At 46.6% G+C, this 26,137-nt stretch overlaps 3 protein-coding genes across 11 annotated transcripts in view; 1 reads left to right on the forward strand and 2 right to left on the reverse strand.

Moving 5' to 3' along the window:
• cyfip1 (cytoplasmic FMR1 interacting protein 1) overlaps positions 1 to 8,595 on the forward strand; it is a 126,914-nt gene extending 118,319 nt beyond the window's left edge. For 3 of the 7 annotated variants that reach the window (XM_036978157.1, XM_036978109.1, XM_036978261.1), the window contains 2 exons: positions 7,476 to 7,623; positions 7,841 to 8,595. In XM_036978157.1, coding sequence (XP_036834052.1) covers positions 7,476 to 7,623; positions 7,841 to 8,005 — 313 coding nt within the window. In that variant the 3' untranslated portion in view covers positions 8,006 to 8,595. Of the gene's footprint in view, positions 1 to 6,599; positions 6,777 to 6,823; positions 7,176 to 7,251; positions 7,413 to 7,475; positions 7,624 to 7,840 lie in introns of those variants that run through there. The other 4 variants (XM_036978210.1, XM_036978300.1, XM_036978398.1 and 1 more) reach the window with 4 other exon arrangements.
• On the reverse strand, positions 8,540 to 19,763 carry nipa2 (NIPA magnesium transporter 2). Of its 2 annotated transcripts, none has more exons than XM_021607727.2 (6): positions 18,947 to 19,094; positions 18,441 to 18,683; positions 15,592 to 15,648; positions 15,329 to 15,419; positions 10,107 to 10,267; positions 8,540 to 9,907 (listed from the first exon to the last, which is right to left on the reverse strand). In XM_021607727.2, the coding sequence occupies exons 1-6, from the start codon at positions 19,002 to 19,004 to the stop codon at positions 9,255 to 9,257; spliced, it is 1,263 nt and encodes a 420-aa protein (XP_021463402.2). In that variant the 5' UTR covers positions 19,005 to 19,094; the 3' UTR covers positions 8,540 to 9,254. The 2 variants fall into 2 exon arrangements, with proteins under 2 accessions (XP_021463402.2, XP_021463477.2); XM_021607802.2 differs by lacking the exon at positions 18,947 to 19,094 and adding an exon at positions 19,607 to 19,763 and having other exon boundaries at positions 8,544 to 9,907.
• Positions 19,764 to 21,476: 1,713 nt separating this feature from the next.
• On the reverse strand, positions 21,477 to 25,496 carry nipa1 (NIPA magnesium transporter 1). Of its 2 annotated transcripts, none has more exons than XM_036978631.1 (5): positions 25,478 to 25,496; positions 23,927 to 23,974; positions 23,639 to 23,729; positions 23,177 to 23,337; positions 21,477 to 22,462 (listed from the first exon to the last, which is right to left on the reverse strand). In XM_036978631.1, coding segments are annotated over exons 2-5 (765 nt in total). In that variant the 5' UTR covers positions 23,928 to 23,974; positions 25,478 to 25,496; the 3' UTR covers positions 21,477 to 21,950. The 2 variants fall into 2 exon arrangements, with proteins under 2 accessions (XP_036834526.1, XP_021463695.1); XM_021608020.2 differs by lacking the exon at positions 25,478 to 25,496 and adding an exon at positions 24,253 to 24,558.
• Between the last annotated feature and the right edge of the window lie 641 nt (positions 25,497 to 26,137).

A 26,137-nucleotide genomic window follows, 5' to 3' on the forward strand; every position in this document is an offset into this window, starting at 1 on the left:
ACTCACTCAGCCTATTGAGTCCACTGATCTCACTCACTCAGCCTATTGAGTCGACTGGTCTCAGCCTAGAGTCCACTGGTCTCAGCCTATTGAGTAGACTGGTCTCACTCACTCAGCCTGTTGAGTCCACTGGTCTCAGCCTATTGAGTAGACTGGTCTCACTCACTCAGCCTATTGAGTCCACTGGTCTCAGCCTATTGAGTAGACTGGTCTCACTCACTCAGCCTATTGTGTCGACTGGTCTCAGCCTGTTGAGTCCACTGGTCTCATTCACTCAGCCTGTTGAGTCCACTGGTCTCATTCACTCAGCCTATTGAGTCCACTGGTCCCACTCATTCAGCCTATTGAGTCCACTGGTCTCATTCACTCAGCCTATTGAGTCCACTGGTCTCACTCACTCAGCCTATTGAGTCCACTGGTCTCACCCACTCAGCCTATTGAGTCCACTGGTCTCACTCACTCAGCCTGTTGAGTCCACTGGTCTCATTCACTCAGCCTGTTGAGTCCACTGGTCTCACCCACTCAGCCTATTGAGTCCACTGGTCTCATTCACTCAGCCTATTGAGTCGACTGGTCTCAGCCTATTGAGTCCACTGGTCTCAGCCTATTGAGTCCACTGGTCTCAGCCTATTGAGTCCACTGGTCTCATTCACTCAGCCTATTGAGTGCACTGGTCTCATTCACTCAGCCTGTTGAGTCCACTGGTCTCAGCCTGTTGAGTCCACTGGTCTCATTCACTCAGCCTATTGAGTGCACTGGTCTCATTCACTCAGCCTATTGAGTCCACTGGTCTCACTCACTCAGCCTATTGAGTCCACTGGTCTCATTCACTCAGCCTATTGAGTCGACTGGTCTCAGCCTATTGAGTCGACTGGTCTCAGCCTATTGAGTCCACTGGTCTCACTCACTCAGCCTATTGAGTCCACTGGTCTCAGCCTATTGAGTCCACTGGTCTCACTCACTCAGCCTATTGAGTCCACTGGTCTCAGCCTATTGAGTAGACTGGTCTCACTCACTCAGCCTGTTGAGTCCACTGGTCTCACTCACTCAGCCTATTGAGTCCACTGATCTCACTCACTCAGCCTATTGAGTCCACTGGTCTCAGCCTATTGAGTAGACTGGTCTCACTCACTCTGTCTATTGAGTCCACTGGTCTCATTCACTAAGCGTGTTGAGTCCACTGGTCTCACTCACTCAGCCTATTGAGTCCACTGGTCTCACTCACTCTGCCTATTGAGTCTACTGGTCTCACTCACTCAGCCTGTTGAGTCCACTGATCTCACTCACTCAGCCTATTGAGTCGACTGGTCTCAGCCTATTGAGTCCACTGGTCTCAGCCTATTGAGTCCACTGGTCTCACTCACTCAGCCTATTGAGTCCACTGGTCTCAGCCTATTGAGTCCACTGGTCTCACTCACTCAGCCTATTGAGTCCACTGATCTCACTCACTCAGCCTATTGAGTCGACTGGTCTCAGCCTAGAGTCCACTGGTCTCAGCCTATTGAGTAGACTGGTCTCACTCACTCAGCCTGTTGAGTCCACTGGTCTCAGCCTATTGAGTAGACTGGTCTCACTCACTCAGCCTATTGAGTCCACTGGTCTCAGCCTGTTGAGTCCACTGGTCTCATTCACTCAGCCTGTTGAGTCCACTGGTCTCATTCACTCAGCCTATTGAGTCCACTGGTCCCACTCATTCAGCCTATTGAGTCCACTGGTCTCATTCACTCAGCCTGTTGAGTCCACTGGTCTCACCCACTCAGCCTATTGAGTCCACTGGTCTCATTCACTCAGCCTATTGAGTCGACTGGTCTCAGCCTATTGAGTCCACTGGTCTCAGCCTATTGAGTCCACTGGTCTCAGCCTATTGAGTCCACTGGTCTCATTCACTCAGCCTGTTGAGTCCACTGGTCTCATTCACTCAGCCTATTGAGTGCACTGGTCTCATTCACTCAGCCTGTTGAGTCCACTGGTCTCATTCACTCAGCCTATTGAGTGCACTGGTCTCATTCACTCAGCCTGTTGAGTCCACTGGTCTCAGCCTGTTGAGTTCACTGGTCTCATTCACTCAGCCTATTGAGTGCACTGGTCTCATTCACTCAGCCTATTGAGTCCACTGGTCTCATTCACTCAGCCTATTGAGTCGACTGGTCTCAGCCTATTGAGTCGACTGGTCTCAGCCTATTGAGTCGACTTGTCTCAGCCTATTGAGTCCACTGGTCTCAGCCTGTTGAGTCCACTGGTCTCATTCACTCAGCCTGTTGAGTCCACTGGTCTCATTCACTCAGCCTATTGAGTGCACTGGTCTCATTCACTCAGCCTGTTGAGTCCACTGGTCTCAGCCTATTGAGTCCACTGGTCTCAGCCTATTGAGTCCACTGGTCTCAGCCTATTGAGTCCACTGGTCTCACCCACTCAGCCTATTGAGTCCACTGGTCTCATTCACTCAGCCTGTTGAGTCCACTGGTCTCATTCACTCAGCCTATTGAGTCCACTGGTCTCATTCACTCAGCCTGTTAAGTCCACTGGTCTCAGCCTGTTGAGTCCACTGGTCTCAGCCTGTTGAGTCCACTGGTCTCACCCACTCAGCCTGTTGAGTCCACTGGTCTCAGCCTATTGAGTCCACTGGTCTCATTCACACAGAACTACCCTACACCATGCCCTCTTTCTCCAGAACTACCCTACTCCTTGACCTCTTTCTCTCCAGAACTACCCTACTCATTGACCTCTTTCTCTCCAGAACTACCCTACTCCTTGACCTCTTTATCTCCAGAACTACCCTACTCCTTGCCCTCTTTCTCCCTCTCTCTCCAGAACTACCCTACTCTTATGCCCTCTTTCTCCCTCTCTCTCCAGAACTACCCTACTCCTATGCCCTCTTTCTCTCCAGAACTACCCTACTCCTTGACCTCTTTCTCCCTCTCTCTCCAGAACTACCCTACTCCTTGACCTCTTTCTCCCTCTCTCTCCAGAACTGCCCTACTCCTTGCCCTCTTTCTCCCTCTCTCTCCAGAACTACCCTACTCCTTGCCCTCTTTCTCCCTCTCTCCCCAGAACTACCCTACTCCTTTGCCCTCTTTCTCCCTCTCTCTCCAGAACGACCCTACTCCTTTGCCCTCTTTCTCCCTCTCTCTCCAGAACTACCCTACTCCTTGACCTCTTTCTCCCTCTCTCCAGAACTACCCTACTCCTTGACCTCTTTCTCCCGCTCTCTCCAGAACTACCCTACTCCTTGACCTCTTTCTCCCTCTCTCTCCAGAACTACCCTACTCCTTGACCTCTTTCTCCCTCTCTCTCCAGAACTACCCTACTCCTTGCCCTCTTTCTCCCTCTCTCTCCAGAACTACCCTACTCCTTGACCTCTTTCTCCCTCTCTCTCCAGAACTACCCTACTCCTTGACCTCTTTCTCTCCAGAACTACCCTACTCCTTGACCTCTTTCTCTCCAGAACTACCCTACTCCTTAACCTCTTTCTCTCCAGAACGACCCTACTCCTTGACCTCTTTCTCCCTCTCTCTCCAGAACTACCCTACTCCTTGACCTCTTTCTCCCTCTCTCTCCAGAACTGCCCTACTCCTTGCCCTCTTTCTCCCTCTCTCTCCAGAACTACCCTACTCCTTGACCTCTTTCTCCCTCTCTCTCCAGAACTGCCCTACTCCTTGCCCTCTTTCTCCCTCTCTCTCCAGAACTACCCTACTCCTTGACCTCTTTCCCCCTCTCTCTCCAGAACTACCCTACTCCTATGCCCTCTTTCTCCCTCTCTCTCCAGAACTACCCTACTCCTTTGCCCTCTTTCTCTCCAGAACTACCCTACTCCTATGCCCTCTTTCTCCCTCTCTCTCCAGAACTACCCTACTCCTTGACCTCTTTCTCCCTCTCTCCAGAACTACCCTACTCCTTGACCTCTTTCTCCCTCTCTCTCCAGAACTACCCTACTCCTTGACCTCTTTCTCCCTCTCTCTCCAGAACTACCCTACTCCTTGACCTCTTTCTCCCCAGAACTACCCTACTCCTATGCCCTCTTTCTCCCTCTCTCTCCAGAACTACCCTACTCCTTGACCTCTTTCTCTCCAGAACTACCCTACTCCTTGACCTCTTTCTCTCCAGAACTACCCTATTCCTTGACCTCTTTCTCTCCAGAACTACCCTACTCCTTGACCTCTTTCTCTCCAGAACTACCCTACTCCTTGACCTCTTTCTCTCCAGAACTACCCTACTCCTTGACCTCTTTCTCCCTCTCTCTCCAGAACTACCCTACTCCTTGACCTCGTTCTCCCTCTCTCTCCAGAACTGCCCTACTCCTTGCCCTCTTTCTCCCTCTCTCTCCAGAACTACCCTACTCCTTGCCCTCTTTCTCCCTCTCTCTCCAGAACTACCCTACTCCTTGACCTCTTTCTCCCTCTCTCTCAAGAACTACCCTACACCATGCCCTCTTTCTCCATCTCTCTCCAGAACTACCCTACTCCTATGCCCTCTTTCTCCCCAGAACTACCCTTCTCCTTGACCTCTTTCTCCCTCTCTCTCCAGAACTACCCTACTCCTTGACCTCTTTCTCCCTCTCTCTCCAGAACTGCCCTACTCCTTGCCCTCTTTCTCCCTCTCTCTCCAGAACTACCCTACTCCTTGCCCTCTTTCTCCCTCTCTCCCCAGAACTACCCTACTCCTTTGCCCTCTTTCTCCCTCTCTCTCCAGAACGACCCTACTCCTTTGCCCTCTTTCTCCCTCTCTCTCCAGAACTACCCTACTCCTTGACCTCTTTCTCCCTCTCTCCAGAACTACCCTACTCCTTGACCTCTTTCTCCCGCTCTCTCCAGAACTACCCTACTCCTTGACCTCTTTCTCCCTCTCTCTCCAGAACTACCCTACTCCTTGACCTCTTTCTCCCTCTCTCTCCAGAACTACCCTACTCCTTGCCCTCTTTCTCCCTCTCTCTCCAGAACTACCCTACTCCTTGACCTCTTTCTCCCTCTCTCTCCAGATCTACCCTACTCCTTGACCCCTTTCTCCCTCTCTCTCCAGAACTCCCCTACACCATGCCCTCTTTCTCCGTCTCTCTCCATAACTACCCTACTCCTATGCCCTCTTTCTCCCCAGAACTACCCTACTCCTTTGCCCTCTTTCTCCCTCTCTCTCCAGAACTACCCTACTCCTTTGCCCTCTTTCTCCCTCTCTCTCCAGAACTACCCTACTCCTTGACCTCTTTCCCCCTCTCTCTCCAGAACTACCCTACTCCTATGCCCTCTTTCTCCCTCTCTCTCCAGAACTACCCTACTCCTTTGCCCTCTTTCTCTCTCTTTCTCCAGAACTACCCTACTCCTATGCCCTCTTTCTCCCTCTCTCTCCAGAACTACCCTACTCCTTGACCTCTTTCTCCCTCTCTCCAGAACTACCCTACTCCTTGACCTCTTTCTCCCCAGAACTACCCTACTCCTATGCCCTCTTTCTCCCTCTCTCTCCAGAACTACCCTACTCCTTGACCTCTTTCTCTCCAGAACTACCCTACTCCTTGACCTCTTTCTCTCCAGAACTACCCTACTCCTTGACCTCTTTCTCTCCAGAACTACCCTACTCCTTGACCTCTTTCTCTCCAGAACTACCCTACTCCTTGACCTCTTTCTCCCTCTCTCCCCAGAACTACCCTACTCCTTGACCTCTTTCTCCCTCTCTCTCCAGAACTACCCTACTCCTTGACCTCTTTCTCCCTTTCTCTCCAGAACTGCCCTACTCCTTGCCCTCTTTCTCCCTCTCTCTCCAGAACTACCCTACTCCTTGCCCTCTTTCTCCCTCTCTCTCCAGAACTACCCTACTCCTTGCCCTCTTTCTCCCTCTCTCCCCAGAACTACCCTACTCCTTGACCTCTTTCTCCCTCTCTCTCCAGAACTACCCTACTCCTTGACCTCTTTCTCCCTTTCTCTCCAGAACTGCCCTACTCCTTGCCCTCTTTCTCCCTCTCTCTCCAGAACTACCCTACTCCTTGCCCTCTTTCTCCCTCTCTCTCCAGAACTACCCTACTCCTTGCCCTCTTTCTCCCTCTCTCTCCAGAACTACCCTACTCCTTGACCTCTTTCTCCCTCTCTCTCCAGAACTACCCTACACCATGCCCTCTTTCTCCATCTCTCTCCAGAACTACCCTACTCCAATGCCCTCTTTCTCCCCAGAACTACCCTACTCCTTTGCCCTCTTTCTCCCTCTCTCTCCAGAACGACCCTACTCCTTTGCCCTCTTTCTCCCTCTCTCTCCAGAACTACCCTACTCCTATGCCCTCTTTCTCCCTCTCTCTCCAGAACTACCCTACTCCTTGACCTCTTTCTCCCTCTCTCCAGAACTACCCTACTCATTGACCTCTTTCTCCCTCTCTCTCCAGAACTACCCTACTCATTGACCTCTTTCTCCCTCTCTCTCCAGAACTCCCCTACACCATGCCCTCTTTCTCCGTCGTTCTAAACACCAGCCCTGGGAACCTGTGTGTCGGGGACTGTCTCCACTGGGCTGGGTGTATAACCTGTGTTTCGGGGACTGTCTCCACTGGGCTGGGTATATAACCTGTGTTTCGGGGACTGTTTCCACTGGGCTGGGTGTATAACCTGTGTTGTATTTTCCAGGCAGTGTTTTGGGGACTGTCTCCACTGGGCTGGGTGTATAACCTGTGTGTCGGGGACGGTCTCCACTGGGCTGGGTGTATAACCTGTGTGTCGGGGACGGTCTCCACTGGGCTGGGTGTATAACCTGTGTTTCGGGGACTGTCTCCACTGGGCTGGGTATATAACCTGTGTTTCGGGGACTGTCTCCACTGGGCTGGGTAAATAACCTGTGTTGTATTTTCCAGGCAGTGTTTCGGGGACTGTCTCCACTGGGCTGGGTATATAACCTGTGTTTTGGGGACTGTCTCCACTGGGCTGGGTATATAACCTGTGTGTCGGGGACTGTCTCCACTGGGCTGGGTGTATAACCTGTGTTTTGGGGACTGTCTCCACTGGGCTGGGTATATAACCTGTGTTTCGGGGACTGTCTCCACTGGGCTGGGTATATAACCTGTGTTTTGGGGACTGTCTCCACTGGGCTGGGTATATAACCTGTGTGTCGGGGACGGTCTCCACTGGGCTGGGTGTATAACCTGTGTTTCGGGGACGGTCTCCACTGTGCTGGGTATATAACCTGTGTTTCGGGGACTGTCTCCACTGGGCTGGGTATATAACCTGTGTGTCGGGACTGTCTCCACTGGGCTGGGTGTATAACCTGTGTTGTATTTTCCAGGCAGTGTTTCGGGGACGGTCTCCACTGGGCTGGGTATATAACCTGTGTGTCGGGGACTGTCTCCACTGGGCTGGGTGTATAACCTGTGTGTCGGGGACTGTCTCCACTGGGCTGGGTGTATAACCTGTGTTTCGGGGACGGTCTCCACTGGGCTGGGTATGTAACCTGTGTGTCGGGGACTGTCTCCACTGGGCTGGGTATATAACCTGTGTTGTATTTTCCAGGCAGTGTTTTGGGGACGGTCTCCACTGGGCTGGGTGTATGATCATCTCCCTACTGGGTCAACAGAGACGCTTTGACATCCTGGACTTCAGCTATCACCTGCTGAAGGTGCAGAAACACGATGGAAAGGATGAGATCATCAAGAGTGTGGTGAGTGGAAGGTCAGGGGTCAGCAACACTGGAACCTTCAGACCCCAAACATCTGAGTTGTTCGTATTCATTAGCACAAACAGTAGCAAAAGTGGTTCTTAGTGAATACAACCATGGGTGTCATGTTTAGGGTAATCTCTGCCAGACAGTCTTTTAGATCCGGCCAAAACAACGATTTATAGTATCATTAGTCTGAATGATGTCTCTCCTTCCTCAGCCTCTTAAAAAGATGGTGGACAGAATCCACAAGTTCCAGGTTCTCAACGATGAGATCTACGCCATTCTGAACAAGTACCTGAAGTCAGGCGACGGGGAAAATATGCCTGTGGAGCATGTCCGGTGTTTCCAGCCTCCTATCCACCAATCCCTGGCCAGCAACTGAGATTGACCATCCAATAGCATGAATCAGCAATACATTTCCTATAGCGCCATCCACTTATGTTTAACTAAGCACAAAGGTTGCATCTCAAACGTTTTATATAAGTGCACTACCTAGGGAATAGGGTGCCTTTTTGGAGGCACTTATGAAATATTCTTCCCCCTTTTAAACTAGATGATAGGAACACTGTGGACCATTTTCAGCAAGTTGAAAACAGAAATATACGAGGTCTAAATCATGTTTGATCTTTAAGTATATATATTTTTCAGAACTGTTTAAAGCAGCAGTGCCCCAACTTTCCTTATATAATGTTTGTCAGGATGATTTTTGTGCCTTAAGTAATCAATCGCAAAACTGTGTTTCACATCTGGAACACTGTAGACCAGGGAATGATTTATTTTGGGGGTGGTGGGATATCGTTGTAGCCTGTACTCAATGAAGGGGAATTGGACAGAGTAGAGTATATTTGGTGCTAAAAACCTATCAATCTGTAAAGTAACCAAGTTTCTTAATGATAAAGCATTTATTCACTTAGCCTTTTTGTGTTGAAATTATTTTAATCATTTTCATTCAATAAATATGTAACAAATATCGTCTTGTTCTTGAGTGCATTTATGTAAAAGATACAAAAAAAAACAGTTGTTGATTTAACTCTTCAGGTATCACAATTAAGAACACGTATCAGTTTACGTTCCAAATGACCTCCCTATTCCCTCTATAGTGCACTACTTCTGACCAGATCCATAGGGGTAGTGCACTATGTAGGGAATAGGGTGCCACGTATCCCAAACTCAGAACTGGAGCCAAAATTAAAAAAAATCAGACCAATAACATTACAAAAACAAAGCTGTTGATTTGTAGAAGGAAACTCTGTGCAGGTTTAAATACAGAATGTATAACGTAGTATGAATATTGCCTGCTTCCGAGGGTGAGATGAACCCCTGTCCCCATGTCGTCAGAGAACAGAAGGCAAATCTAATCCAAGTACAATCAGTGGGTCCATCTAAGTCAAGAGTTGATTGTTTTAATGTAAAAAAACAACCATCCACACCAGTGTAGTCCTAGGCAAATCCCCAAATAGCACCCTATATAGTGCACTAGTTTTAACCAGAGTATTGCACTATAAAGGGATGCCATTTGGGACGCAATCCTAGTCAGTCAGATGGGGGGGGGGGGGGTCTGCAGGACCTGGCAGCTAGGTCCTCTAAGAGGCTGTCAGTAGGATGAGGGGGGGGTCTGCTTGCTAGGTCCTCTAAGAGGCTGTCATGGTACCATTCCTCCTGGACAGGCTGTCAAACGGCAGGCCCACCTCCCTCTCCTCCAGGTTCATGTCTGTGGAGTCATTGCGCAGCAGTTCGTAGCTGCCGTGTGTTGCCACTCCGTTAGCTGCCGGCCCGGGCCTCTCGTCCTTCCTGATGGACACCGCCAGCGTGGACAGGCTCACACTAAGGTCCTTAAAGGCATGGAGCAGAAAGATACCAACTATAATGGTCAGGAACCCACTCAGAGTCCCGATAACATCAGCAGTAGCCATGTGCTCCCACTCTTTGAAGAGGATGGCAGAGCAGGAGAGGACTGAGGTGGTGAAGAACACGTAGTAGATGGGTGTGACCAGGGACGTGTTGAAGATATCCAGAGCCTTGTTCAGGTAGTTGATCTGAGTGGAGACGCAGGCCACCAGCCCGAGCAGTAACACCCAGGCTAAAGGGTTCCCCACCACGGACCTCCCAGCTATGGCCTCTTTGATGGCGATGCCCAACCCCTTCACACACGACACAGACAGAGCTCCTATCACAGAGCAGATGGTAATATACACCATGATGTTGGTCTGGCCGTGCCGAGGGCCCACCACCAAGATGAAGATGAGCGCTACGATGATGACGAAGGTGGCAAACACCAGGAAACCTGAGGGAGACAGAGGATGGCTTAGCTCACAGGAAGTTAAACAGAATAATGAGGTGTCTGAAGTTAGTCATCAAAGAGCAGTAGAGGAGAGAATAAAGTCTCCGGCCTCCTCCTCCAAAGAGCTTTAAGGACTTGAGGAAGCATCTTTTCAGAACACAGTAACTCATGTAGTTGAGGGGAGGGTCTGTCCGGTACCGACCTGGGTCCACCAGTTTCCGAGCCATGTGGTCCAGACTGTTGATCTCTTCCTCCTGAGGGGCGTGGATCACCATGGTAGTAGAGCCCAAGATACTGAGCAGACAGCCCAGCTTCCCGTGCAGGTTCAGACGCTCGGTCAGGAAGTACGAGGACAGCACCGCACTGCCGCAAAACATAGAAAACACAGTTATATTACAGTAACTCAGTTAACCGAAAATACAGAACCGCAACATAACCAATGTTCCCTCGATATTAACAGGCACTGAGCAAATTTTAGGTCTGCTGAGCGCAAAGTTGAAAGCAACTTCCAGCGAGCGTTTACTGTGACTACTGAGGCTGTACCCGCTTTAAGTTAGTTTTAACAGTGACCAAGTAGGCTACTGTGGCTGTTTGATCATAATGTAGGCCTACCATCAGAAACAACAGGGAAAAAATGCATCCCATAATATTTTTACATGGAGATAGCTGTTCTATCATTCAGCCTTCAGTAGCAGCCAATGTGTGGTGTTCAATGTAGGACTACATTCCATGAGACTTTTGAAAAAAAACATGCAGGGCTTCACATGAACCTGTTAATCCACTTGTCCTTCAGACAAGGAAGTGAATGAAAATGAAATGTTGTTTGATGCAAGAAACTACATCATTGTTTCCATACCATTACAGAGAATCAGACAAATCATGCTACTTAGCTTATTCAAGCCCGTCTCCAAACACAACACTGCTAATAATTCACTAACTAGCAACGGATAAGAACAAACGAGCACACATGGGCTACATGTAGCTCTCACTTTGATCTCAAAACAAGCACAACTACTCATGACCACTCATGCTGTAAACACAGTCCAGTTTCCAATGAATGGCACAGAGCCATATACGGTCTATTTGCAGATCTGATTGGTTATACGGGCTGGCGTGTCAATGCTGTAGAATCCTATGAGTTCTGCCTAACGAAATCTCTTGCATAGTTCGTTTGGTTTCGGTATGTTGCATTAAAAGTGGCTGATGATTTAATCCATGTTCCCACAGTAAAGGAAAACATTGAATCTTGTTCTTCACTCTGTGGGCTGATACAGTATTTCTATTGCAGTCTCAGGAAACATGGGTTATAACCTAAAATACAGTACCACACAGCAATGAGATGAAGCATACATCAAACCCACAGCCCCACACAAAAATAAAACGCAACAGTTGGTCCCATGTTTCATGAGCTGAAATAAAAGATCTCAGAAATGTTCCATACGCACAAAAAGCTTATTTCTCTAAAATGTTGTGCACAAAGTTTCTCTCTCTGTTAGTGAGCATTCCTCCTTTGCCAAGATAATCCATCCACCTGACAGGTGTGACATATCAAGAAGCTGATTAAACAGCATGATCATTACACAGGTGCACCTTGTGCTGGGGGACAATAAAAGGCCACTCTTAAATGTGCCGTTTTGTCACAACACAATGCCACAGATGTCTAAAGTTTTGAGGGAGCGTGCAATTGGCATGCTGACTGCAGGAATGTCTACCAGAGTCGTTGCCAAATAATTTAATGTTAATTTCTATACCATAAGCAACCGCCAACGCCGTTTTAGAGAATTTGGCAGCATCTCCAACCGGCCTCACAACCGCAGACTAACTTCTGCATAAACTGTCAGAAACCGTCCCAGGGAAGCTCATCTGCATGCTCGTCATCCTCACCAGGGTCTTGACCTGACTGCAGTTCAGCGTCGTGACCGACTTCAGTGGACAAATGTTCACCTTTGATGGCACTTTGGAGAAGTGTGCTCTTCACAATGAATCGCGGTTTCAGCTGTACTGGGCAGATAACAGACCGTGTGGGCGAGCGGTTTGCTGATATCAACGTTGTGAACAAAGTGGCCCATGGTGGCGGTGGGGTTATGGTATGGACAGGCATAAACTACGGACAACAAACGATTGCATTTTAGCGATGGCAATTTGAATGCACTGAGATCCTGAGGCCCATTGTCGTACCATTCACCCGCCTCCATCACCTCATGTTTCAGCATGATAATGCACGGCCCCATGTCGCAAGGATCTGTACACAATTCCTGGAAGCTGAAAATGTCCCAGTTCTTCCTTGGCCTGCATACTCACCAGACATGTCACCCATTGAGCATGTTTGGAATGCTCTGGTGGAACTACTCAGAAAAATGTTTGAAATTGTTGCATGTTGTGTTCTTACAGTGGGGAGAACAAGTATTTGATAACCTGCAAAATTGGCAGTGTTTCCTACTTACAAAGCATGAAGAGGGCTGTAGTTTTTATCATAGGTACACTTCAACTGTGAGAGACGGAATCTAAAACAAAAATCCAGAAAATCACATATTATGATTTTTAAGTAATTCATTTGCATTTTATTGCATGACATAAGTATTTGATACATCAGAAAAGCAGAACTTAATATTTGGTACAGAAACCTTTGTTTGCAATTACAGAGATCATACGTTTCCTGTAGTTCTTGACCAGGTTTGCACACACTGCAGCAGGGATTTTGGCCCACTCCTCCATACAGACCTTCTCCAGATCCTTCAGGTTTCAGGGCTGTCGCTGGGCAATACGGACTTTCAGCTCCCTCCAAAGATTTTCTATTGGGCTCAGGTCTGGAGACTGGGTAGGTCACTCCAGGACCTTGAGATGCCTCTTACGGAACCACTCCTTAGTTGCCCTGGCTGTGTGTTTCGGGTCGTTGTCATGCTGGAAGACCCAGCCACGACCCATCTTCAATGCTCTTACTGAGGGAAGGAGGTTGTTGGCCAAGAACTCGCGATACGTGGCCCCATCCATCCTCCCCTCAATACGGTGCAGTCGTCCTGTCCCCTTTGCAGAAAAGCATCCCCAAAGAATGATGTTTCCACCTCCATGCTTCACGGTTGGGATGGTGTTCTTGGGGTTGTACTCATCCTTCTTCTTCCTCCAAAGACGACGAGTGGAGTTTAGACCAAAAAGCTCTATTTTTGTCTCATCAGACCACATGACCTTCTCCCATTCCTCCTCTGGATCATCCAGATGGTCATTGGCAAACTTCAGACGGGCCTGGACATGCGCTGGCTTGAGCAGGGGGACCTTGCGTGCGCTGCAGGATTTTAATCCATGACGGCGTAGTGTGTTACTAATGGTTTTCTTTGAGACTGTGGTCCCAGCTCTCTTCAGGTCATTGACCAGGTGTAGTTCTGCCGTGTAGTTCTGGGCTGATCCCTCACCTTCCTCATGATCATTGATGCCCCACAAGGTGAGATCTTGCATGGAGCCCCAGACCAAGGGTGATTGAACGTCATCTTGAACTTCTTACATTTTCTAATAATTGTGCCAACAGTTGTTGCCTTCTCACCAAGCTGCTTGCCTATTGTCCTGTAGCCCATCCCATCCTTGTGCAGGTCTACAATTTTATCCCTGATGTCCTTACACAGCTCTCTGGTCTTGGCCATTGTGGAGAGGTTGGAGTCTGTTTGATTGAGTGTGTGGACAGATGTCTTTTATACAGGTAACGAGTTCAAACAGGTGCAGTTAATACAGGTAATGAGTGGAGAACAGGAGGGCTTCTTAAAGAAAAACTAACAGGTCTGAGAGCCAGATTCGTACTGGTTGCTAGGTGATCAAATACTTATGTCATGCAATAAAATGCAAGTTAATTACTTAAAAATCAGAATATGTGATTTTCTGGATTTTTGTTTTAGATTCCCTCTCTCACAGTTGAAGTGTACCTATGAAATGACAGACCTCTACATGCTTTGTAAGTAGGAAAACCTGCAAAATCAGAAGTGTATCAAATACTTGTTCTCCCCACTGTATCTGTGTTCAGTGTTTAACAGTTCACACACACAGCTCAATCACGGACAGAAGTAGAAGACAAACATTGTCACACCTCTACAGGACAGCATGGCAACAACACACACACACGGTTCAGTCATTCACACACCTGGTACAACTTCAAAAACATAAACTATAACATCTACTATATACTGTAAGGTCAAACATGTAGAACCAGTGGGCCCCCAGAGGAGTGACCTACCTGACCAGCACACTGAGGGCCCCCAGAGGGGTGACCTACCTGACCAGCACACTGAGGGCCCCCAGAGGGGTGACCTACCTGACCAGCACACTGAGGGCCCCCAGAGGAGTGACCTACCTGACCAGCACACTGAGGGCCCCCAGAGGGGTGACCTACCTGACCAGCACACTGAGGGCCCCCAGAGGGGTGACCTACCTGACCAGCACACTGAGGGCCTCCAGAGGGGTGACCTACCTGACCAGCACACTGAGGGCCCCCAGAGGGGTGACCTACCTGACCAGCACACTGAGGGCCCCCAGAGGGGTGACCTACCTGACCAGCACACTGAGGGCCCCCAGAGGGGTGACCTACCTGACCAGCACACTGAGGGCCCCCAGAGGGGTGACCTACCTGACCAGCACACTGAGGGCCCCCAGAGGGGTGACCTACCTGACCAGCACACTGAGGGCCCCCAGAGGGGTGACCTACCTGACCAGCACACTGAGGGCCCCCAGAGGGGTGACCTACCTGACCAGCACACTGAGGGCCCCCAGAGGGGTGACCTACCTGACCAGCACACTGAGGGCCCCCAGAGGAGTGACCTACCTGACCAGCACACTGAGGGCCCCCAGAGGGGTGACCTACCTGACCAGCACACTGAGGGCCCCCAGATGGGTGACCTACCTGACCAGCACACTGAGGGCCCCCAGAGGAGTGACCTACCTGACCAGCACACTGAGGGCCCCCAGAGGAGTGACCTACCTGACCAGCACACTGAGGGCCCCCAGAGGGGTGACCTACCTGACCAGCACACTGAGGGCCCCCAGAGGGGTGACCTACCTGACCAGCACACTGAGGGCCCCCAGATGGGTGACCTACCTGACCAGCACACTGAGGGCCCCCAGAGGGGTGACCTACCTGACCAGCACACTGAGGGCCCCCAGAGGAGTGACCTACCTGACCAGCACACTGAGGGCCCCCAGAGGGGTGACCTACCTGACCAGCACACTGAGGGCCCCAGATGGGTGACCTACCTGACCAGCACACTGAGGGCCCCCAGAGGGGTAACCTACCTGACCAGCGCACAGAGGGCCCCCAGAGGAGTGACCTACCTGACCAGCACACTGAGGGCCCCCAGAGGGGTGACCTACCTGACCAGCACACTGAGGGCCCCCAGATGGGTGACCTACCTGACCAGCACACTGAGGGCCCCCAGAGGGGTGACCTACCTGACCAGCACACTGAGGGCCCCCAGAGGGGTGACGAGAGTAGCAGGAGCGAAGGCATACGCTGCAAAGTTAGCCCCTTCTCCAGCCGCCACTGTGAAAACACACAGAACAGGAACACAAGCCCACATGTTTTTATGTTACCAGGTAAGTTGACTGAGAACAGAACGACCTGGGGAATAGTTACAGGGGAGAGGGGGGGGGATATAGACACTGAGATTAACTGAATCACATATTAAGAGGAACATTTGATCCATAGTACTTACTTGATAATAAGCCAGCCCACCAGAGACATTCTTTAAGATATGCGTGTCCACCTTGTCCTAGACAAAGAAGAAAACAGGTTCATTAGCTAGCAACGTTTCAGATCGCTAGCTTTAATTAATTAGTTACTCAAACATTCTAATGTGTGTTCAATAAAATGTCCCGCAGTCACACCATATAATCACCGAGGTAATTCTAGGGCGTTATGGTAACAACAAGCGGTACACGTTCTGATGTTACACACTGTAGGTTTAACAACAGTACACTTTGACCCTATATGACACGAGATGGCATGTGTCCTTTCTGCTTGTTCTTGGGCTATGTCCCAAATGACAGTACACTACCCCAATGGGCCCTGGTCAACACTAACCCTATGGGCCCTGGTCAACAGTAGAGCACTACCCTACGGGCCCTGGTCAACACTACCCCTACGGGCCCTGGTCAACACTACCCCTACGGGCCCTGGTCAACACTACCCCTACGGGCCCTGGTCAACACTACCCCTACGGGCCCTGGTCAACACTACCCCTACGGGCCCTGGTCAGCACTACCCCTACGGGCCCTGGTCAGCACAACCCCTACGGGCCCTGGTCAACACTACCCCTACGGGCCCTGGTCAACACTACCCCTACGGGCCCTGGTCAACACTACCCCTACGGGCCCTGGTCAACACTACCCCTACGGGCCCTGGTCAACACTACCCCTATGGGCCCTGGTCAGCACTACCCCTATGGGCCCTGGTCAGCACTATAAGATAAGGTGCAGCAGAGAGCCTACTAGTTAATGATTGGGTGTGTACATAAGACAAGGTGCAGCAGAGAGTCTACTAGTTAATGATTGCTGTGTGTATATAAGACAAGGTGCAGCAGAGAGTCTACTAGTTAATGATTGGGTGTGTATAAGACAAGGTGCAGCAGAGAGTCTACTAGTTAATGATTGGGTGTGTATATAAGACAAGGTGCAGCAGAGAGTCTACTAGTTAATGATTGGGTGTGTATAAGACAAGGTGCAGCAGAGAGTCTACTAGTTAATGATTGGGTGTGTACATAAGACAAGGTGCAGCAGAGAGTCTACTAGTTAATGATTGGGTGTGTACATAAGACAAGGTGCAGCAGAGAGTCTACTAGTTAATGATTGGGTGTGTATAAGACAAGGTGCAGCAGAGAGTCTACTAGTTAATGATTGGGTGTGTACATAAGACAAGGTGCAGCAGAGAGTCTACTAGTTAATGATTGCTGTGTGTATATAAGACAAGGTGCCGCAGAGAGTCTACTAGTTAATGATTGGGTGTGTATATAAGACAAGGTGCAGCAGAGAGTCTACTAGTTAATGATTGGGTGTGTATAAGACAAGGTGCAGCAGAGAGTCTACTAGTTAATGATTGGGTGTGTATATAAGACAAGGTGCAGCAGAGAGTCTACTAGTTAATGATTGGGTGTGTATAAGACAAGGTGCAGCAGAGAGTCTACTAGTTAATGATTGGGTGTGTATAAGACAAGGTGCAGCAGAGAGTCTACTAGTTAATGATTGGGTGTGTATATAAGACAAGGTGCAGCAGAGAGTCTACTAGTTAATGATTGGGTGTGTATAAGACAAGGTGCAGCAGAGAGTCTACTAGTTAATGATTGGGTGTGTATAAGACAAGGTGCCGCAGAGAGTCTACTAGTTAATGATTGGGTGTGTATAAGACAAGGTGCAGCAGAGAGTCTACTAGTTAATGATTGGGTGTGTATATAAGACAAGGTGCAGCAGAGTCTCCTAGTTAATGATTGGGTGTGTATAAGACAAGGTGCAGCAGAGAGTCTACTAGTTAATGATTGGGTGTGTATATAAGACAAGGTGCAGCAGAGAGTCTACTAGTTAATGATTGGGTGTGTATATAAGACAAGGTGCAGCAGAGAGTCTACTAGTTAATGATTGGGTGTGTATAAGACAAGGTGCCGCAGAGAGTCTACTAGTTAATGATTGGGTGTGTATAAGACAAGGTGCAGCAGAGAGTCTACTAGTTAATGATTGGGTGTGTACATAAGACAAGGTGCAGCAGAGAGTCTACTAGTTAATGATTGGGTGTGTATATAAGACAAGGTGCAGCAGAGAGTCTACTAGTTAATGATTGCTGTGTGTACCAGCAGAGTCTCCTAGTTAATGATTGCTGTGTGTAATAAAAGCAGAAGTGTGACAAACTGATCAAGTGTTCAACTCTGCCGCACCCTTCTGCATCTTAGCACCAGTCAGTTACTACCACATTCTGAGCTGAAGTTGTCAACAATTGAGCTGAAGTTGTCAACAATTCCATTCACACCCAGTTACACAGCCACACCTGGCAGATCCTTACGATATTCATGTGTGAATTGGAAATGTGTTTTTTTGCATATCCCAACTCCCCTTGAGACACCCTCAGAGGGCTCATGGCCAGCCATTATCCCACCCCTCAGTGAGGGGTCATAGCCAGCCATTATCCCACCCCTCAGTGAGGGGTCATGGCCAGCCATTATCCCACCCCTCAGAGGGGTCATGACCAGCCATTATCCCACCCCTCAGAGGGGTCATGGCCAGCCATTATCAACGGCGACCTTGGAGCAATTAGGGTTAAGCGCAGATTTTTTTCGCCGGCTCAGGGATTCAAACTAGCAACCTTTCGGTTACTGTCCAAATACTCTAACAGCTAGGCTACCTGACATCAATCTATGCGTACAGTACATATAAACAAAATGACCTGCTCTCTTGATCTCTTTCTCAAATGTACAAATTCACCTAAACGATACTGTGTACTCTACTTTACATATTAGTAATTTAGTAGACACTCTTATCTAGAGCAGCAGTTGGTGACTGAACATAAACATGACCTTACCTGCCCTACACTGTCCCTTCCTGGCCAGGCGGAGTAGTCCTTTCTTCTTGAGAATGAAGCTTCCTCCTATGAAGATGCTGGAGCTGATGGCTAGTCCCAGGCCGATGTAGAAATCATACTTCCCTCTGTCCTGGCCCATGGTGACGCTGGATGTGTTGTTCGTACTGTTTGTTACATTGACCACAACACACAGGAGTTGCTGACCAGCCGAACACCTGTCACCAACCTGTGTCACCACTCTACCTTTAGTAAGACAGCAAAACGACAAGAGACAAACAAATATTCAACTCATACATCAATGTACCTAGGAAATAATGTACTTACTACGACTGTGATGTGGCCTCACCCAGCTTTAAGACGAATGCACTAAGTTGCTCGGGATAAAAGTGTCTGCTAAATGACAAATGTAAATTGAAATCGATATGCCTAGGTAAAATATACCTAAAGTTTACAACTGTTAGTAATTCAGTTGTAGAATCTGATTCCTCCCAGTTAGGCTAACTTACCATTTCGACAAGTTATATCACAGAGTGAACAACCCTGATCCAAAATAGTTGGTTCCATTATAGAAATGGCACATTGACAATCCGTATGCTAGGTAGACCAAACCCTGTCTACCACTTCCGCAACCTGAGTCAAGAACTCAGCAGGTGACTAAGAATGCAGTAATCAAAGATTCAATGTGGCGCTGCAAGACCCATAAATCTTCAGGCCAAAGCAATGTTGCCGTCATGAAATACCGGGTTGTCATTCACACCTGCACGATGACAACAATAACATGATCTGATTTGTGATGGGTTCATATGATAACTAGGTACTGTAGCTAGCTAACGTTCACTGGCATGGCTATTGCTAACGTAACGTTAGCCAGTTAGCTAATTAGGCAACTAGCTAACTAAATGACTACCTTCAATTTCCTAGCATCGCTATCAGTTTACTAACTAGCATAGCTATCATTTTGAGATTAAGCTCAAGCCTTCTTTTGTCCATCTCAGAGTCAGATCAAAACTAGCTAGCTTGTTAGCATAAGGGCTAATGTGCCCTAACTCGGTTGGTAATTGTACCAGCTAGCTAGCTATGTGAAAACCTGCGGCCAAATAACTAACTAGCAAGCTGGCATACTATTGTAAACATGAATATCATATGTATGTTTCCATGCGAAATACCTGGTAAAAAGATCCCTGGTTTTCCCAGGAAAACAGTGGTAGTTAGCTAGCTATGTGATAAATAGCAAGTTATAGCTATGTAGCTCTCTCATTTTGTTACGACCTAATTTGAAGGCAAGGTTGACGCTGTCCGCCCACACATGGTGAAAGGCCGATTCTTCACGCATGCGTACAAATAGGTCCTGAGAAGTTAGACTCGTTCTACCAGAAATTCTCTAGATGAATATTTTAGTGAAAACTTTAATAAAGTGCCCTATTTGATTGCCACATTCTAAATGGACTGTTACACCTCGAAATGTTTTAACGCATTTTTAACTAAGCCTATACAGTTTAGTGAAATGTTCTTGTCAGTCTTATCATACCGTATCGTATCATACTGTATCGTATCATACTATATCATATCATACTGTATCATATCGTACTGTATCGTATCATACTATATCATATCCTACTGTATCATATCGTACTGTATCATATCATACTGTATCATATCAAACTGTATCATATTATACTCTATCATATCATACTGTATCATACGGTATCATACTGTATCATATCATACTGTATCATATCAAACTATCATATCATACTGTATCGTATCATACTGTATCATATCATACTGTATCATATCATACGGTATCATACTGTATAATATCAAACTGTATCATATTGTATCATATCATATTGTATCATACCTGTCGTATCTTACCTCATCATACTGTATCGTATCATATCATACTATATCATATCATAATGTAACATACTGTATCATATCATACTGTATCATATCATACTGTATCATATCATACTATATCATACTGTAACATACTGTATCATATCATACTGTATCATATCATATCATACTGTATCGTATCATACTATCATATCATACTGTATCATATCATACTGTATCGTATCATACTATCATATCATACTGTATCATATCATACGGTATCATATCATACTATATCATATCATACTGTATCATACTATCATATCATACTGTATCATATCATACTATATCATATCATACTGTATCATATCATACTGTATCATATCATATCATACTGTATCGTATCATACTATCATATCATACTGTATCATATCATACTATATCATATCATACTATATCATACTGTATCGTATCATACTATCACATCATACTGTATCATACTATCATATCATACCGTCATATCATACTGTATTGTTATGTAAAACATATAGTTGCTCTCATATTCAACAAACAGTGCTTCTTCAGAGCTGCAATGTATTTTCCAAGCAATAACACAAATCCAAATATAATACCTAGTTATTGAATTAGTGAGAATAATATCTAACATTACCTGCCGAGATGCAACCAAAATGTTGTCACTTTTCTCTCCAGCCTTTGTGAGTCCTTCGATCCAACGTTACAGAAAGAGTCCCAGTTCCCCGCCACACTGTTGTGACTGTCTAGAATGACTCTCTAAATAATTCAATGACCCACAATGCTTATGTGAACAGGCATAGTTCTAAGGTTTACAAATGGACTGAATGGCCATTGGACATGAAGGGAGTCCAAACTGACTGAAGAAGACTCTAAAAGAATGAAATGTTATTTTGGTAGTTTCTCACAGAGGACGTGTGGGTAGCTGTCATAATAACCTGTGTGGTAGAACACATCATCAGGTCCACATTTAGAAGGCCTGCTGTAGTGAAATGGTGGTTGAACTACTCTCCCCCGTGAAGGGGATTCGTAGTCAGTTGCAGCACAGAGTGCATTTAACCAACTCTCTGAATAAGAGATGCATGGGGCTGCCTAATCGACAGCCACGTCATCAGCACATTTGTTGGAGGTTAACTGCCTTGCAAACACGTCACAAGATAAGAATCCATTTTTTTTTGCCTTTTATTGTAGAAAAATACAAAATCATTGAGTTAATTTCACTTAATTATAAAAGACGACCCCATACTGACAAAGTTGACCACGTTGTAAGTTGTAATGAAATTAGACTTTTCAATCGGACACCCGAGTTAGGTTCTTTGGTTACAGCCAGTCCATGTGGATTGACAAGTGTTAGAATAGCAAACATCTAGCACATTATACAGCAACAATGCTGCTTAGTGTGTTTGAACACAACAGGACATGACTATCATTGAGCCCTTGAGAATGACGAGCAACAAATATTGCACAACAGATATGTTGTTCGCAAATCCACAGTAAAATTCTTCAACTTATATTCAAGTATTTTATTAGATACAAATGCAATTCACAATATCTATGTTATTCAAGATAAAAAAAAATATGGCCCCAAATGAACCAATAAACACTGCATTAATCTCCCTGAGACTGACAAGCCTCTGATTAATCAATTTTATCTGGTCCTCTAGCAGCTGGTTTCCAGGTGAGTGAGGCCTCTGAGGAGATACGGAGCAGCAGGACCCCAACAGCCACAGTGGTTAGCCCACACAGCATGCCCAGGCAGTCTACTAAACCCACTGTGGTCCACTCTCTGAACAAGATGGCTGAAGCGGTGAGGACTGTAGATGTGAAGGTCACATAGTAAATGGCTTCAAACATGTTGGAGCTGTAGTGCTCCAGAGCCTTGTTGATGAAGGTGAACTGGATGAGGATGCTGACGGACAGGGTTCCCAGTAGACCCAGGAAGAGACCTAGGGCTCGGCTGCTGGAAGGCCCCCCGCTGAAGGCATCCTGAGCAGCCAGGCCCAGCCCCTTACAGCTGGTGACTGTGAAACTCCCCAGGAGGGAGCAGATGGACACGTACACCATAATGTTGGACGTGCCGTGAGCTGGGGCCACCCACACCATCAGCACAACCAGTAGTAGGACCACCAACAAAGAATAGGCGACGAACACTGCATGGAGAGAAAACATTCACACACCTCAGAATTACTCTCAATTGAACTTAGATGTAAAGTTCTTATTTAGAGGACTCTGAGCAGTTCTGGGCTGGTTCAAACTATAACATGTCCTTGTACAGAGCACTCTGAACAACGTCAATGGAGTTCACAGCAATGGACTTTGTACCGTATATATAGGGAATAGGGCTCTAGTCTAATGTAGTGCACTATATAGGGAATAGGGCTCTAGTCTAATGTAGTGCACTATATAGGGAATAGGGCTCTAGTCTAATGTAGTGCACTATATAGGGAATAGGGCTCTAGTCTAATGTAGTGCACTATATGGGGAATAGGGCTCTAGTCTAAAGTAGTGCACTATATAGGGAATAGGGCTCTAGTCTAATGTAGTGCACTATATAGGGAATATGACTCTAGTCTAATGTAGTGCACTATATAGGGAATAGGGCTCTAGTCTAATGTAGTGCACTATATAGGGAATAGGGCTCTAGTCTAATGTAGTGCACTATATAGGGAATAGGACTCTAGTCTAATGTAGTGCACTATATAGGGAATAGGGCTCTAGTCTAATGTAGTGCACTATATAGGGAATAGGGCTCTGGTCTAAAGTAGTGCACTATATAGGGAATAGGGCTCTGGTCTAAAGTAGTGCACTATATAGCAAATAGGGTGCCATTTGGGATGTAATAACCATGTCCAGGTCCCACCCACCTGGATCAGCAAGCCTCTCTTCCAGCTCCAGACTAGAGGTGACGCTCTCTGATTTAGGGGAGTGAATGATGAGCACGACAGAACCACAGCAACACAACACACAGCCCAGCTTCCCCAGGACATTCAGCTGTTCCTGGAGGATATAGGAGGCCAGAACAGCCCTGGATCACAAAGCAAACATTTCAGTGATCAAAACAGGGAGGCATGCAGTTAGCTAGCTAGGCAAAGATCACATCACTGTAAACACTCCTGTACTGTAGCAAACATCACATCACTGTAAACACCCCTGTACTGTAGCAAACATCACATCACTGTAAACACCCCTGTACTGTAGCAAACATCACATCACTGTAAACACCCCTGTACTGTAGCAAACATCACATCACTGTAAACACTCCCACCAGAAAACAAAAGACAATAGTAGTCACACACTGAATGATAACATGTCAATCAATAACTCACCCAAACAGCACCCCCAGGGCTCCTAAAGGTGTGACCACCACAGCAGGGGCTGCGTTATAGGCCAGGAAGTTCCCAATCTGTCCCACAATCACTTGTTCGGAGGAGTTCAGAGGTCAATTGAATTCATTAAATATGATCAATCACATAAACGAAATCAGTGAGTAGTGATAGTTAATGTAGTAGTAAAATGTCTTTATTATTAGGAGAATCCTGTGTTTGACAGAAATATCCATGAGGATGTAATACAGTTAATAAATGACAGGTGGCGCTGTTAACTCGGCTACTTACTGGAGAGTGTACCGCTCCACCATACGCCATCTTTTAGATAGGACCCACCTAAAAAAGAATGACATCACATGCAGTGTTTGTGTTATTAACAGTACGGTAGTCACCCTCTGATTTCCATGTCCAATTCTAGTTATGCCACGAAAGCAGCATTCATTTTTTTTTTGCAGAAAAATCACGAAAAGTCAAGAGGAACCGAATGAAGTTCAGAGATGGTGTACTTACTGTACATGTTATGTTACTGTGTCTGAGGATATTACAACATTGTAGCCAACAAATGACCCTACAAACATGATTATACATAGGATTCTTTCCCCCCAGCACTCTACCTCTTTTACGGGATCGTAAAATTCCCTTTTTTTGAAGCACAAACGTCGATCCATTGATGAAACTTGATATGACAGCTATCCATACACCAGCAGCAATTGGTGGCGAAGTCTCTCTAATTTCTGAAGTCATCATTAATCACACATTTTCCCATAAGTGACACAAATGGTGGGCTTAAATTAAATTTGTGACTAGGCGAGGCAAGTCCAAAGCACACTGTACATATTTATATATATTATAAGACGCAGGTTGATTGTTGCTAAAAGTTGCTAGATGACGTTGTGATGTCATTGCGTGATGACGTAAAACTGCGTCATTACGTAGAATAAACAATAACGTTACTCAAATTGACTGGCAAAAAAAACATGATTTGACATTTGTTCAGGTACAGACAGACTCCTACTCTTTTCTGTACACTTTTGATTGTAGACATGTTGATTGATGTTGTAAGTTCTGTTCAAGATCAAACATTTGTGAGAAATTATATTCATTGGGTTTGTCTCGTCGAACCCGTACTACTGCTGCTGCAGTCAGCCATCAATGATGTGCAATTTACTGAAATTGCTGCAGATGTCTCTCACAATGCGCTTTTGCAGCCAGGTACATGTGTTGTGACAGAAAATGTTTTTTTTTTTTCATTTAGAGGGAAAATGCGTGCATTTTAGCGTTTGAGTCACTTTTCAAAAGTTGCTAAAAGTTTTCTTTAAAAAAAAAAAGTAGCTAAATTTGTTGCTAGGTGCTGCATATAGCGCCCACCATAGGCTGTAGTCGACAATGCAGGTAAAGAGCTTTATTCTGGATGATTTAAAGCGAGAATATCAGTGAAAAGACGAACCGGCAGGTACGTATCAGTCACATAATGGCACATTGATATCTATTCAAAAGTCTATTAAACATTTCGGGCTACACATCTACAAAGTCAGGGAGAGGATAGCAAATCAATATCTGTATCAATTAATTTATAATGATACCATTTCCGATATGGGATGCACCTGTTGGTTGATGGATAGGTGAAAGTTATGTGCTTACACCTACAGCAGATCAATCATTAAGCTTCTTCAAGGGAGGAATGCAGGAATGCTTTCAATTCGAAAACGCCCCGTGACAAGGCTAAAAATCTAGCTACGTCATCTGTTTCCATGCCTTGTTTAGCTGTCAATCATGTGGGTCCAACGTGGAGGATTTATAAAGGCAGCAGCGCCGGTGATAGAAATAAGAACAACTCACACGATTATTTCAGGAGGCTGTTGCTGAGTGAGAGGTGTGTGTTGAGACTGAGCGCTGTAGGAGGCAGCAGAGTGTGAGCAGTGTTGCCAACTCCTCAGTAAGGAAGGTAAGCTAGCTAGCTATTGGCTGTCCTAAAAGTCACTAAATTGGCAACACTGAGTGTGAGTGAGAGGAGACAAGGCAGCACGAGTGCACATCGTGACAACATTTGACCAGTTGTAGGTAGGCTATTTAGATTGTCATTATGGAAATACCTACTTTCAACCCTTTTTCCATAAAACATATTATCGGGCCAGAACCGATGTGCAAGTTGTAAGACATTTCCTAACCCTTAGCTTCGATACAACTACAGGAAACAGTTGATACCGTCCTGGTTGAGGGCAGTGTCTCAAACATACCACAGGACTCCTATCAAATATAGATTGAGCTCTGAATGTCTGAATGAGCATTAATATATGTTTATGAGAGTTCAATTGAGAAGTTATCTTCTGATTGCTGATACGTAACGTGTTGACTTCTTGGTGCACGACTGCAACCAATTAGATGAGCATAAAATCGTATGTTTATGATGAAAAAGTCATCAAACTTTTGATATGTTGATACATGTGCTGACTGACCTCATGGCTGTCCTGTTGTCATAGCAGTTTTGTTGGGCGGGGA

The sequence above is a fragment of the Oncorhynchus mykiss genome, chromosome 1, assembly GCF_013265735.2.
Source record: "Oncorhynchus mykiss isolate Arlee chromosome 1, USDA_OmykA_1.1, whole genome shotgun sequence".
Taxonomy (NCBI): Eukaryota; Metazoa; Chordata; class Actinopteri; order Salmoniformes; family Salmonidae; genus Oncorhynchus; species Oncorhynchus mykiss.

What these genes read in the sequence shown, in the direction of transcription:
- nipa2 (XM_021607727.2), bottom strand. Translation starts at nt 19,004, where the DNA reads ATGGAACCAACTATTTTGGATCAGGGTTGTTCACTCTGTGATATAACT. An exon ending in GTGGGCTGGCTTATTATCAA is followed by an intron (nt 15,420 to 15,591) that starts GTAAGTACTATG and finishes GTGTTTTCACAG; the next exon opens with TGGCGGCTGGAGAAGGGGCT. An exon ending in TCGGAAACTGGTGGACCCAG is followed by an intron (nt 9,908 to 10,106) that starts GTCGGTACCGGA and finishes TGTCTCCCTCAG; the next exon opens with GTTTCCTGGTGTTTGCCACC.
- nipa1 (XM_021608020.2), bottom strand. Translation starts at nt 24,385, where the DNA reads ATGATGACTTCAGAAATTAGAGAGACTTCGCCACCAATTGCTGCTGGT. An exon ending in TTTACGATCCCGTAAAAGAG is followed by an intron (nt 23,975 to 24,252) that starts GTAGAGTGCTGG and finishes ATTCTTTTTTAG; the next exon opens with GTGGGTCCTATCTAAAAGAT. An exon ending in GCCCTGGGGGTGCTGTTTGG is followed by an intron (nt 23,338 to 23,638) that starts GTGAGTTATTGA and finishes TTTGTGATCCAG; the next exon opens with GGCTGTTCTGGCCTCCTATA.